The 15,433-nt window shown below is 45.7% G+C and overlaps 1 protein-coding gene across 3 annotated transcripts in view; it reads right to left on the reverse strand.

Moving 5' to 3' along the window:
- Window positions 1-6,261: 6,261 nt before the first annotated feature.
- The window catches only part of camkk1a (calcium/calmodulin-dependent protein kinase kinase 1, alpha a), a 218,979-nt gene continuing 209,807 nt past the window's right edge, over window positions 6,262-15,433 (reverse strand). For 2 of the 3 annotated variants that reach the window (XM_078548728.1, XM_078548729.1), the window contains one exon: window positions 6,262-12,329. In XM_078548728.1, coding sequence (XP_078404854.1) covers window positions 12,257-12,329 — 73 coding nt within the window. In that variant the 3' untranslated portion in view covers window positions 6,262-12,256. The remainder of the gene's footprint in view (window positions 12,330-15,433) is intronic. The other variant, XM_078548730.1, reaches the window with a different exon arrangement.

A 15,433-nucleotide genomic window follows, 5' to 3' on the forward strand; every position in this document is an offset into this window, starting at 1 on the left:
GGTTTCCCATAGGTGCAGGATGCCATCGACTGCACTCATGTGGTGCTCAGATCTCCGTGGCAACAGCGGTCAACTACGTCCACCACAAGGGCTTCCACTCACTGAATGTTGAGCTGGTGTGTGGCCATCACGAACGCATCCTATAGGTCTGCGCACGGTTTCCAGGGAGTGTCCACAAGTCCTACATCCTCAGTCAGTCAAAGACCCCTGCAGTATTCCAGGGTCCACAGGGGCTGCAGGGTTGGCCCCTCGGGGACAAGAGCTACCCACAGAGGCCATGGCTGATGACACCTGTGCGGTGGCCTCAGACTGCAGCAGAGCGACGCTATAATGAGGCTCATGCTGCAGCTCACAACTTGGTGGAGCAAACCATTGGAATGCTGAAGATGCAGTTCCAGTGCCTGGACCAGTCAGGTGGAGCCCTGCAATACAGTCCACAGAGGGTGTCCACAGAGGACATCATCGTTGTCTGCTGCACCCTTTACAACCTGGCGCTCCAACAGGGAAACGAGCTGGCTGAGGAGGAGATGGAGGAGCTGGAGGATGTTGACGGGGTTGAGGGTGAGGGGGTCCTCGAAAGCAACAATGACAGCGATAAGGCCATTGCATGAGGCAGGCGCACTCAGGAGGCCCTCACAGCTGCTAGATTCGTGGAGATGATGATGACGTGCAGCGAGGTGACACCATAGATCCTCACATCACATCTGTGAACATTTGACTCCAGTCTGGCGTATGGCAGTGCACATACCCTCTGTAATAAGGCTCCTGTGATGGAGACACAGTGGAGGCCCTAATGGTCACTCGATTGCAGGAGGATGATGACAACATGCAGTGAGGACACTCCACAGATCTTCACATAGCCTCTGAGAATGTCTGACTCCTGTCTGGCTGAGAGCAGCTCGCTTGCGCTCTGTGATCAGGGTCATATCATAGAGACACAGCCATGACACTATAAATGCACCTGATGCTTTGTCCGCCTTCAGCACCTGAGTCCTTCAGGAGCTGGAGCACAGTATCACTGGTCACAGATGCTGAAGAGATGGGGGCCAGCCCCACCTTAAAGGTGCTGAGAGCACAGAGAGAATGACGGAACTCTGTGACGCCTGTCCACTACATTCTGGCAGCAATGACCAGCACCACCGAGCTGCAGGCATCAGTAATGTGTCCAGGGAGTGTGAGGCTGGACCATCACTTTGGTCTGAAGGCTGCACAAAGCACAGGGAAGAGGCCCTGGACTGAGACACCTGCCTTTATCTTGTGCAGAAGGGTTTCACATCTGAGTGACAAGAACACTGCTCATCAGAACAAGGAGCCATGGGCAGGGAGACATTGTCGAGAGTTTATTGACAAAAGTGAACATTATGTACAAGTGATTAACATCCGTGCCCAGGCTGTGCAACGACATCTTCTTAACCTTCTTAACCATGCCATCTTGGTGCTCCCCTGATATCCACATCAGAGCTGAAGGCAGCCTGCTGACTGCTACACCCTGTCTGTGATGACCTTGGTGGGCATTCACTGGAGGGCTGAGACCTGGAGAGCCTTGGCCTGCTTTCGGGATCCTGCTGTGTGTCAGTGGCACCTCCTTGGCCTGTGGAGCTGGAGCTGCTGAGGTCACAGAAAGAGGGGATTCGGATGGGCTGGTCACTCCTGGAGTCACCTGGATGGAAGCCCCTGGGGGGAACACCTGCTGATCCTCCTCCCTATGGGTGCCCGACGACCCCAGGCTAACTCCTTGAGGAGAAGGGGAAGTTGGAGTGAGATCAAGCTGCCCAGCACCCCTCTCATGTACACACTGTTGGAGGCCAACTATGGCATCAGCGATGGAGTTGAGCCCGCGCAGCAGTGCAGGAGCGACGTCCTGGACCAAGGTCTCCATGGCATCCGCCATCCTACCAGTGTTGACCTCGATGCATTGCAATGCCGGCACTATCACCTCAGCCTGAAGGCGGATGAATTCTTCAATCATGCCTTGCAATCTGAGGAGTGCAGTGGACATCCCTTCCTGATGCTCCCGAGCTTGCCTTTGCAGCTCCAGCAACTGTGACATGACCGAATCCAGAGGCTCATCATCTGACTTGGACTCAGCAAAGTTCTGGCCTCCAGCAGTCCTCCGAGTGCCGGGGACCTGGGAAGTCCCTGCCTCCACCTGCTGTGGATCAGACTGTGCTATGTGCTCACCAGATTGTAATCCCGAGGCTACTCTAAAGCTACGTCCCACCAGCGTGTGTGTCTCTGCGCTGGTGGAGGGTGTGGGTGAGCGCAGTGACGGGACTTCAGGGAGGGTACCTCCATATTCCTCTTCAGAGGTTTCTTCAGGGCCTGTTTGGAGGTCCTGGGTCATGGACTCCCTCAGCTGTTTCCCAGATGTGCCTGCGAAAGCAAGGGGAGATAATTAGTGCATGGCAGTGGCCTGTGAAAGAGGACACATCACTCACAGCATGGTTGTCTGATGGATGTTGCACTGCTCGACCCTCACTTGGTAGAGCAGCGCCAACCTCACCATCAGCACAGGACCGGTCCCGGTCATCGCCGGCCAGCTGGATGCCTCTGTTTTCAAAATCCATGAGGATCTTGATTTCAGGCATTCTGCCACTGGTCTGCGACTTCTCTCTCTTGTTGTGTGTCAGCTTGTCCCACACGAATAGAGATGGAGAAAGTGTAAGCAGGACACCTGCCAGGCCAGATGTTAAGTATGCCTGGCATGTGTTGGTAGTGAATAGTCCTATGGACGGGATGAGGACAATGACGGTGTGTGTGAGAGAGTGAATGGTGATGTCCCTTGAACCAAAAGTGAGTGAGGGCCCTATGGATGTGTGATAGGTATGTGAGTGGTGAGTTGAGTGATGAGAAGAGTGACTTACCCTGGCAGAACAGAGGAGATCATTCATCCTCTTTTAGCACTGGGTTGCTGTCCTCTTTTGCAGGGCATTGGCACTGACCACTGCTGCCATCACCACCCATGCTGGATTGGTAATGCCGCTGCCCATCCTGCAGCCAGAGCTGGGGTAGAGGACATAATGGCAGGCCTCCACTGCGTCCAAAATGCGCTCGAGGGATGCTTCATTAACCGGGGCTGCAGTCTTCTTGAGTTTCGAGGCCATGTCTTCCATGCAGCAATCCTTGTCTGGAAGCACTGAGAGGTGTGTGCACAGCTGCACTTTAAATATGTTGCCCGGCGTGATGAAGCGGCGAGGTGATGGCGTGGCAGGCGAATGAGAGCCCACCCACCATCAAAATGTCATGATTCCCAGGAAAACATTATTAATGAGGCAGGATTGGGACAATATGGCGTGAATAGCCGCCATTGCAGCCGACGAGTAAAACGTTCTTATCCTACCCGCTACCGCACTAAATACAAATCCGGGACGATTCCATCCTTAGTCTCAGCATAAGGAGGTGATGAATTAAGACTGAAAAAAGGAGAAATTTCTTCACTCAGAGGGTTGTGAATCTTTGGAATTCTCTATCCCAGAAGGTTGTGGATGCTCCATCCATCCACAGACAGATATTTGGTCTCTCAGGGAATCAGTGATATGGAGAGTGGGTGGGAAAATGTAGTTGAAGCCCAAGATCAGCCATGATTATATAATGGCAGAGCAGGCTCGATGGGCCGAATGGTCTACCCCTGCTCCTATCCCTTATGTTCTTGAAGGGCATTAATGACTCAGCTGGATCTTTACAGCTATCCAATAGGTTCATAGTAACCATTACTAATACATAAGAACATAAGAAATAGAAGGAGTAGACCATTCGGCCCCTCAAGCCTGCTCCGCCATTCTATAAGATCATGGCTGATTTGCTCCTGGCCTCAACTCCTCTTTCTTGCTAGCTCCTCATAGCCCTCAACTCTCCGATATTTCAAAAATCTATCTACCTCCTCCTTAAATACTTTCAGTGATCTAGCCTCCACAACTCTCTGGGGCAGAGAATTCCAGACATTCACTACCCTCTGAGAGAAGAAATTCCTTCGCATCTCAGTTTTAAATGAATTTCCCCTTATTCTGTAACTATGCCCCCTAGTTCGAGATTCAAATGTATTTAACTATTTGGAGGAAGGTGCAAGAGGGGAGGATGCAATGTCTTAAATCTTCAAAGGTGGTTGGACATGTTGATAAGGCAGTTAAGAAAGCTTATGTGTGACCTTGGTTTCATAACTAGGGGCATTGAGTACAAACACAAAGAAGCCATGCTAAACCTTCACAAATCACTGGTTAGGCTTCAGCTGGAGTGTGGTGTACAATTCTGGGCACCGCACTTTAGGAAGGATGACAAGGTATTGGTGTGGGCACTCAGCCGGTTTACCAGGAAGAGACCAGGGATTAACTGTAATGTCAACCCTGGATCCAGTAGTAACATTCTTGCCTCTGCAGGAGGAGATTGTGGGATGAAGTCTCACTCAAGAGACTTGAGCATAAAAATCTCAGCTGACACTCCAGTCAGTATTAAGGAACTGCTGCACACACTGGCTGTCAAATTTCCCACATTACACCAGCACCTACACTACAAAAAGCATTTCATTGGCTATAAAGCACTTTAGGATGTGCTGAGGTCATGGAAAGTGAGAGATAAATGCCATTTTTGTTTAAATGTGGAGGAATTGGAGGAGCTGGGATTGTTCACCTTCGAGCAGAGGTTGAATGGAGATCTAACAGAATTAGTCAAAATTGGTGGGGTTGTGTTAGAGGAAATGGAGAAGAATTGTTTCCATTGGCAAGTGGGTCAGTAAGCTGAGGTAATTGATTTAAAATAATTGGCAAAAGAACTGGAGAGAAAAGAAAGAGAACTTCTTTCACACAGAGGATTAAGACCTGTGGGATGAAATCTATGTTTTTGGGGTTTTTTGTTTGTGTTTCATTGGCGAAGCCACAGTAATTTCACAACTGTGGCAGGAGGAGGGGATGACCCTTGGTTGACTAGAGATTGTAACATTTAAGATACAGAATGCAACAAGCATCGATACATCAGAACAGGGGGCGGAACCATGTTGGGAAATAATAACAGGGCAGATCAGTTCAATGGTCAGTCAGTCAGGGGCAGACGAAGAGGGAGGCCAGCAGCTGAAGGGCTGCCATTAGGTACATGCAGCTGAGGGGGTTGGGGCTCAGTGAAGTCCTGAGAGTCGTTGGAAGCTCCATGCAGCTGAGAGTTGGGGCTCAGAAAGGCCTTGGGGCAGTGGTATTCTGCTCAGAGCAGCTAGAGTGCTGGGATCGTGTCAGTGATTCAATGCTAGCTCCATGAAGGTGGGTTGGGGCAAACTAGAGAGCTGGAGTTGTGCCGATGATTAGATGCTGGAGTGTAGTCTTATGAATACAGTGGGATACAATCTCGGAAGAAGAGATTGAGCAACTGGGAGGTGAGAAGTCATTGGGGCAGTCTGTGTTCGAGTGGCTATTGGGGGAAATCAGAGGCAAGATCCTCAAAAGGTAGATACTGAAACCCCTTGTGGGGAAGACAGAGGTTTAAAGAATTTTTGTGACCCACAGCGATTACTGACATCTGGGTGGGTTGCTGAGAAAATTCATGGGATCTATCTTGGTTACACCTGTCATTTCATTGCAGTTTTTGGGATGTTCGAACACAGTTAGTTAATTCATGTTTACCTCATGTTAATTCTGTATGTTAGAGTGTTAGGTAGTATGCACTTTTTGCTTTGTTGACTCTTGTATAGTTAAATTTCCTTTGTTTGTTTAAAATTGTGGAATCTTGTGGCTTTGTTCCCTTAGTAAGTAACTGGGATTTGAAATTTTGCCTGCTTCAACAACAAGAAAGTTACTGGGCCCTATGTGGATTGTAATCAAATTTTAGGGTTTGTCTGGGATCATAACAAAATTGGGGATCTAGTCTGGGGTTGTAACATCTGGAATACAATACCTGAAAGGGTGGTGGAATCAGATTCTATAGAAGTGTTCACAAGGCAATTGGATATATATTTGAAGAGAACTCATTTGTTGGGCTATGGGGTGAAAGCTGGGTGTGGGACTAAATGGGACAGCACTTTCAAGAAGCTAAACTGATACAATGGGCAGAATGGCTCCTTTCGGTGCTGCAAGATTCTGTGATTTGTAAACTTTTTCTACAGGGCATTGAGAGAGAGTGACAGTCGTGGGAACAGAAACTGACAGAACACAATAGGCTCACCGCATTATAGTCTCCTCAACTGGACAGCCTTATCACAGAAAGGTTTATGAAGAGCAAATCCTGTTGGTAATTAAATCTTTTGTTTCTCTTAATACAAGTGCATATAGATATTAAGCAGAATCAGTTGTATAATATGGTTTATTGAATCTTAACTTTACAAAAATCTTGCTTATCATGCAGTTAACCAATCAGTTTAGTCCATAATTGCTCATTATGAGTAACTTACTTAAGTTCTTTTTTTTTAATCTTATTTCTAGAATATAAAAGCATGCAAAAAATATCCTCTTTATATTAGTACATATTTACAATGTAACATTTGCATCTCTCCCCAGACTAAGTACAATTGTATCATGCGTAAGACATACTTACTACAGTGCACATTCATTGCAAAATCCATTAGGCACAGCAAACACTGACATTAACATTTCAGGCTAATGTGGTGTAGATTAGCAGTGCACAATCAATGAATGATATGTTGATGCTCTGAGTACTAAACAGCCATGGGAAATTCTCCTCAGCAATTCAGCCCCACTGATCACAGGAGGAGAGCAAGCTTGTTAACTTGGCCTCTTGCCTCACCAGCCATGCAAACCAGCGCAGTTACTGAATGGTTAGCATCAGCTAGTGTGGCATTTCAATGGGATATACGTTAATTATTTAACCTAGATTCACCAGCTGTTTTCAGCCTGTACAATACAGCTGTGAGTCACACACAGAATGGCATTCGCATTATGGTAGGTCTCTGTGTTTCATATAGGTGGAAATCTGCACTGTACCTGGTAGTTTAACCTGTGTGTTAAACCAGGATAAAATTCTCCTCGCCTTAATGGATATTTACTTAGATTCCATGTTTGGACAGCAAATCAGTTAAATATACTGTGCATCTCTCTAAGAACTGAATCAGCTTGTAACGAGATAGGTTGCCAACAGCCTGTAGACCGGCAAGAGTGAGGGGACATTTCTACCTCTCAGTGGTCCATATGTGGAGCAGTGGCTTTTGTCTTAGTTGTGATAAAACTCTTAATGGATCTAATGCCTGGTTCCCATGTGGGCAGGCCGCTGCTTTTCCCCAGCCCCTTTCTGCTCTACCATCTGGTCCTAAAGATTGCAAACTCAGAATTGCAGCTTATGACTTTCGCCTGTAGTTTTAACCAACAGAATGGACACTTGTAACTCTTGATGATGATCAGTGCAGCCGCAGTCATAAAATAATCATGTACCTACTAGACAGAACTATGTATCATTCAGATAACTCATGGTGATGGCAATTATACTCGGATTCAACTTCACTGAAGTACTGACAGCCAGAGAGGGATACCGGCCCTCACTTTAATTAGAGGAAAGGGGAAGATTTTCTATGGACAGCTTCATCTGCAAAGCAAAAAATGCAATAAGGAGTTTTAGAAATTTATGAAACATCAATAATGGATGCTGGAGATGTGACATTTCCACTGATTGCTTCTTGACGTTAGTTACATGGCAGCCCCTTGACAGACACTTTATTTTAGTGGGGAGGCAGCCCTTCTTCAACACCCACATTGGCAAAACATTAATCATCACTGACTAGGGAAGTCAAGCATGATTTTTAGGTGCAGCTTGCCTTTTGTGTCTGGTATGCTGAGAATCTGACCACATATAATGACTAAGCAGCCTTAATAACTGACCTGGTTTAAACTGGTCAGCAATGCATTCGAAAAGGGCAGCAGATCAATTGGAACCTGATTGGTTTAAACAGACCCTCTGGCTATTAGTTATACCCTTGTATCATTTTTCCCTTATCACCAATCAATACAGAGCAATAAATAACATGGATAAAGAAACAGAAAGTTTTATCTTCAAGCTTGAAGATGACACTAACTTGTGTAGATGGAAGAAAGAGACACAGAGTGACATAGACAGATTAAGTGAAGGGGTAAAACTATGGCAGATGGAGTCCATTGTGGGGAAGTGTGAAGACATCCACTTTGAATCCAAGAAAGAAAAATTGGAATATCTTCTAGAGGATGAGACGATCGGAGGTCTGGAGGAGCAAAGGGATTGGGGGTCCATGTCAACACATCACTAAAAGTGATCAAAGAGGCTGATGGAATATTAGCTAATATCTCAAGGGGCTGGAATACAAAAATGCGAGAGTGATGCTTCAAGCGTTCAGAGCCTTGGTTGGACCCCCTCTGGAGCACTCTGTTTAGCTTTGGGCATTAAAGCTCAGGAAATACATTCTGACCTTGTTGGAGGATTTAAAACAATAGGATATAATGTTAAAAAATAAAACTGGGATATTCAGGAGTGAAATCAGGAAGTATTTTTCACAGGAAGTGTAGTGAAGAATTGCAATTCTCTCTCTTCGAAAGACTTAGGATTCTGGAGATCAATTGCTGTTTTCAAGATCAATAGTTTTTTTTTGGATAAGGGGCAATCAATGGATATGGAACAAAGATGTGGAAATAGAATTGAAGTACAGATCATCCGTGATGTAACTGAGTGGCCCAACAAGGGGATGAATGGCCTCCTCCTATTCCTATGTACTGTCCTTTTCTGCCCTATGTGGGGCCAGCAGTATCAGAGGACCTCTGTCATGAGTAAGTGAGATGGTTGTACAGTACCACTAACAATACTGCAATCACCTTTAGAAAACACATCCACCATTCCTCTAAAACACAGCACAGAGCACATGTCAAAATACACGTTCACAGACACATATTACTGACCAATAGAATACATCACTAGACCTTATCACTGACCTATAACAATGGAATTAATTTGTCAAATTCAATATTTACAACCCCAATGTTGTATATTCCACATTTCTCACCCAGGCAACAATGAATAAGGATAATTTCTCTTGGCTAAAGTAAATATTTTATCAGGAAATGTTTGTTTAAGAATTGGAAACTTAGATGGTCAATTTAAGAATTTGTGCCCGTTTGAATGTAAATTCAGTGACAGAATGCTATGTGACTGAATATTGTGTGACTGAATGCTGTGTGACTGAATACTGTGTGACTGAATACCATGTGACTGAATGCTGTGTGACTGTAAATTGTGTTAATATAAAGTGTGTTACTATATGCTGTGCGACTGCAAACTGTGACAGTATGCAGTATGAATGTAAACATATTACTGCAAGCTGCCTGGCTGTATGTTGTGAGACTGCAAACTGTGTGACCGTAAACTGAGTGACTGTAAACTGTGACTATATGCTGTGTGACTGTATGCTATGTGACTGTATGCTATGTGACTATGCTATATGACTGGTTGCTGTGTGACTGGTTGCTGTGTGACTGTGAAGTGTGTGACTGTAAATTGTGTGACTGCAAGCTGCGTGATTGCAAGCTGTGTGACTGCAAGCTGTGTGACTATAAACTGTGTGACTGTATGATGTGTGACTGCAAACTGTGACTGTAAACTTTGTAACTGTATGCTGTGTGACTGTAAACTATGTGATTATTTACAGTGTGACTGTATGCTGTGCCATAACATGCTGTCACTGTAAACTGTATGACTATAAACTGTGTGACTGCGAGCTGTGACTGTTTGCTGTGTGACTGTAAAATGTGACAGTATGCTGTGTGATTGTAAACTGTGTGACTGCAAACTGACTGTAAATTGTGTGACTGTATGCTGTGTGGCTATAAGCTGTGACTAAACTGTGTGACCATAAACTGTGTGACTGTATGCGCTGTGACTGTATGCAGTGTGACTGTATGATGTGACTGTATGATATGTGACTGCAAACTGTGACTGTAAACTTTGTAACTGTATGTTGTATGACTGTAAACTGTGTGATTATTTACAGTGTGACTGTATGCTATGCAATAATATGCTGTCACTGTAAACTATGTGACTATAAACTGTGTGACTGCAAACTGGTACTGTTTGCTGTGTGACTGTAAAATGTGACAGTGTGCTGTGTGATTGTAAAATGTGTGACTGCAAACTGGTACTGTTTGCTGTGTGACTGTAAAATGTGACAGTGTGCTGTGTGATTGTAAAATGTGTGACTGCAAACTGTGACTGTAAATTGTGTGACTGTATGCTGTGTGGCTATAAGTTGTGACTAAACTGTGTGACTATAAACTGTGTGACTGTATGCGGTGTGACTGTATACGGTGTGACTGTATGCAGTGTGACTGTATGCAGTGTGACTGTATGATGTGGGACTGCAAACTGTGACTGTAAACTTTGTAACTGTATGCTGTGTGACTGTAAATTGTGTGATTATTTACAGTGTGACTGTATGCTGTGTGATAATATGCTGTCACTGTAAACTGTGTGACAATAAAGTATGTGATTGCAAACTGTGACTGTTTGCTGTGTGACTGTAAAATGTGACAGTATGCTGTGTGATTGTAAACTGTGTGACTGTAAACTGTGACTAAATTGTGTGACTGTATGCTGTGTGGCTACAAGCTCTGACTAAACTGTGTGGCTGTATGTAGTGTGACTGTATGCTGTGTGACTGCATGCAGCATGACTGTATGCTATGTGACTATTTGCTGTGTGACTATGCTGCTGACTGTAAACTGTGACTGTTTGCTGTGTGGCTGTAAACTGTGTGACTATAAGCTGTGTGACTATAAACTGTGTGACTGTATGCCGTGTGACTGTATGCTGTGTGACTTTAAAGCATGTGTCTATAAACTGTGTGACTGTAAACTGTGCGACTGTGTTGTATGACTTTAAACTGTGTGACTGTGCTATGTGACTGTAAACTGTGTATGCTATGTGACTTCATGCAGCCTAATGTTACTTTGTGTGTTAGAAATCACAGGGCTGAAAAATCTGTGGGGGAGATCTGCGGGGGAGTCACATGCTGGTGTGCAGGCCAGGATCCGCTCACTGGTGACCTCTGGAGCTGACTCTATTGGAGTTCACTGGGTCACACAAGGTCAATCTGTTTACATATCTTGTGTTGTTGTCCCAGTTCCAACATGTTGGAAAGTTTGACAATTTCTGCAATGTCGGTAAGGGCTTCCAACCTCCCCCCCTCCCCACCCCCTCCACACTCACAGATAGCTATGGGGGGGTTGATGAAGGGGCGTCTGGAGATGGGTTTGCCAAATGTGTTAAGGTGTACCCATCTCCTGCTACAGAAGGCTGCTCCGGGTACCTCCCACTTCTCCTCCTCCCCTTACTGGTCCGGCCATCCAAGCCTGACATTTCCAGGCTGACTGGCTGAAGATAGGGTCCCAGACCACTACAGGCTTCCCCCATAACCCCATGAACTCTGACTGGGTCCCACAATGCTGCAGATTGTCAAGGGCAGAATTTCTATCTCTGCAGATATGTAGCTGTAAGGGATGTAAATTGAAGGGTGAGGAACAGTATGAATGAATCAATGAACCGTCTAAATTATTAAAAACGCTAACTTATTTATGGCCCATTCATCTGTTACCCATGATCCTTGCTTGGCAAATTGCTAATATAATACATTATTAATCGAAGAATGATTTCAGAGACACTAATCTTTGGAATGTTAAGTAGTACTAGCACAGCTCTGAGATATACACAGTCCACAGCAGTACCCTGCCAATAGTCCAATACTCTGCTGGGAATGAAGGGAACTGTCTGCATTTCTCTAACATAGAACCACAAGGTTAATGACACTCCATTGACACAAAGTGTCAGCAGGCAAACTACAGAAATGCCTCCATCCTTTGATTGCACAGTCTATCTACACCAGGCTGCAGAATTACTGCAGCAAAAGTAGCTGTTAGTCCCATTGAACTGAATTGTTCAGCACTGATGTACTAAACATGATCATTTGTGTTAGAAACCAGCAACGTCCTGAAGCTCACGTGACAGATGGATTGGTTGGATGATGAACACATTGATCTTCTAAAACAACACATTCCATTTACAAACCCCGTCCAGTGTTGTTTTTGCCTGGCAAGACAATTAGCAAGGCAGGAATCCATTTAATTTCTCTGCCTCCCTTGGTGTCGGACCTTTGCTGGTCAGTCCCAATCTCTGTCCGTGTCCTCAGAAGCTTTGGTTCATGACAGCTGTGTGGAATGACACTTGCACGTGGAGGTGATTTTTCTTGAATCGAGCAAAGACAGGCCAAATAGCAGGGTGCAACAGATCGAATACAGCAAGCACATGCCCAGGGCGCTCAGGAAATCGCCTCATCTTCACAAACATCTGGCAGTTCCATGTCCTTTCCTCCATCTCCACTGCTTGCCTTCCTGCAATTGGGAACAAATAACATTCACTCTGGTTTGATTTTTCTTTTACTTTGAGCTGGCCGTGTTGAAGGGAGGAGTCGGTGATAGCACGCCCACCTCTGAGTCTGAAGATGTAGGGCTTCAGCCCCGCTCCAGACAGCCCCAGCGAGTGGAGGCCAGAGTTCCAATCTTGGAATGCCAGCTCAAAATCCAGTGGGATACTCGCCTTGGGTGGGAGTGAAGTAGTGACTCTCTCCCCATCCCACTCTATCCAGCCTATTCTCCTGGTGGGGAGTGGGGGTTCAGCTTGATGACCTCTCCATGTGGAAAGACAAGGGAGTGACCCAGGGGCCCACTGGATGTAAATCAATGCAAGGCACGGGCTGGCACATGCACCAAGGAGCATTGAAGGGAAGTGGAGGAAGACTAGGGACTCTCAATTTCAGGTGCTCACTACTATGTCTGATGTTCTGCTGTATCCGCCCACCCCACATTTCAAACATGCTCTTCCTGGGGTATCAGTATGGATCAAGATTATCGGCCTGTCCAGTATCTGAATTGTGTTCTTATTGAGGGAGGCTTTGCATTGGGCATTTCAGACACAAGATTAATCCTCATATTTACATATGAACATACAAACATATGAATTAGGAACAGGAGTAGGCCATTTGGCCCCTCAAGCCTGCTCCACCATTTGAGAAGATAATGGCTGATCTGACTGTGGCCTCAACTCCGCATTCCATCTACCCCTATACCCTTTGACCCCCTTGTCAATCAAGAATCTATCTAACTCAATGACCCTGTCTCCACCGCTCTCTGGGGAAGAGAATTCTGAAGATTCATGGCCCTCGTGAGAGAAAAAATTGCTTCTCATCTCCATCTTAAATAGGAGATGCCTTATTTTTAAACCATGTCCCCTACTTCTAGTCTCTCCCACAAAGGGAAATATCCTTTTAAAGTCCACCCTGTCAAGCCCCCTTAGGAACTTGTAATGCTGAACTTATGGAGAAGATGTGAGGAATCTGGGGAAGAAGGGATATGGATGTGGCATTGGGAATCTGGGGGTTATGGAGATGGCGTGGGGAATCTAGGGGTATGGGATGAGGGGGTGAGGTTTAGGGGGCCTTTAACAATAGAGGAATGAAGAGATATCTGAGGGTTGTGGGGCTGGAGGAAGTTACAGCTAGAGAGGGGTGAGGCCACGGCAGAATTTGAAAACAAGGTTGAGAATTTTAAAATCGAGGTATTGATAGACTGGGAGCCAATGTAGGTCAATGAGCACAGGGAGCGATGGGGGAACGGGCAGCAGAGTTCTGGATGACCTCAAGTTTATAGTGGGTGGACACTGGCTCTTTCTCTTGATTTGTTGTTCCCTGCTTTGTTCTTAAGCAGCTGGTTTTGAAAGAGCACTCCATGCAGTATGACACACTTTATCAGATCAGTGTGGTATTGCACGGATCAGCAACAGTGTTCGCAAGAAGAAAATTAGCATGGAATTATCTGAAGTAACAGAATGGGCATCGGGATGATAATTACGGGGCATCCTGATTATCATAATTAAATAGGGGTGAGTAAATGGAGTTAACACAAGCCTGCCCCTTGACACCATCTGTTGGAAGGGAGGCCAAGATAAAGCTGAATTTAATTGGAAAATTGAGAGATAAACAAACAGTGATCATAATAATGCAATTAGATACTGTGAGTACAGGGTTAGTAAGTGAAAACATTGGATTTCAAGAAAGGCGTTTTTGGAGCTACAGGCTGCAAATTGGAGAGAAAAATTTGAGAAAAGAGATTGGAGGGTCAATCCAAACCAAAATGAACTGCCTTTAATATATCAGTGTCAGTATGGCAACAGTGCTGTGCTGTTGGAGGTGCTTTTGTTCGAAACAAGGTCCCATCTACCCTCTCAGATGGATGTAAAAGATCCCATGGCACAATATGAAAAACACTGGGTATGTTTTCCCAGTGCCCTGGCCAATTTTTATCCCACGAACAACCCTATAGCAGATGATTTGGCCATTATCACATTGCTGTTTGTGGGAGTTTACTGTGTGCAAATTGGCTGCCACGTTTCCTACATTACAACATTGACTACACTTCAATAGTATTTCATTGGCTGTGGAGCGATTGGGGATATCCTGAGGTTGTGAAGGCGCTATTTGAATGCAAGTCTTTTCCTTTTGATAAATGAGTTCTCTCAGATCTACAGGCCAGGATTTCCCGGTCGGCTAGCAGGGGGGGCGGGGCCCACTCGCCGACGTGTAAAATGACGCTGGGTGACGTCGGGTGGAACTCCCGATGTCACCGCACCCCGTTTCAATTTTCAGGTGGGCGGGGGCTCAGCAGAATCAGCTGTGCACCCGCCAACCTGTCAATGGCCAATTGAGGCCATTGACAAAGTCATTAAAGTAATTAATGGACCTGCCCGTCCAACCTTAAGATTGGCGGACAGGCCGGGAGCCCTGGCAGGCATTAGAAAAAGCATGAAACCTCATCCACGGGCGGGATGAGGTTTCAAGTAGGCTTTTAAATTTTTAATAAAAGTATTAATGAAAGTGATGTTCATGTCCCAACTCAGTGACAGTGTCACATGAGGGGATATGTCAGGGGAATTTTTTTTCTATTGTTAGCATTTTTAAATTTAGTGCCGATCTCCCTGAGACAGCACTTAGCCTCAGGGAGATGAGTGTGCTCTTTCGTGCGCATGCGCGAGAGAGCACACTCGCGGCTCAGGGAATCCCCCCCCCCGCCTGCACAGGGAGTGCGAAGCGCTTCCTTGCGGACGTCACCCTGGGCGGGGCTTAATTGGCCCGCCCACTTAAAATGGCAGCGCACCCCCAATTGGGGGCGCCGATCGGAGGCGTGCCTCTGCGCACCCGTTCCTAAACTGTCCACAGTGTTTGGAAAATCTAGAACAATTACAAACTACAACAAGCAGTGGTGATAGGGGGAGATCACAAAGAGACTAGAGTAATGAGGAGAATCATTAAAATGTAGTCGGGAAAATGTGAACGTTAATAATCAAACTCGGGCTCTACCATTAATTAATGAGATGTTCACCATGCTGGACAGCTGCTGGAGCTGTGAACACCTCCAGTGAAATAGGAACATAGGATTTTGGA

Source organism: Cetorhinus maximus, chromosome 9 (assembly GCF_964194155.1).
Source record: "Cetorhinus maximus chromosome 9, sCetMax3.hap1.1, whole genome shotgun sequence".
Lineage (NCBI taxonomy): Eukaryota > Metazoa > Chordata > Chondrichthyes > Lamniformes > Cetorhinidae > Cetorhinus > Cetorhinus maximus.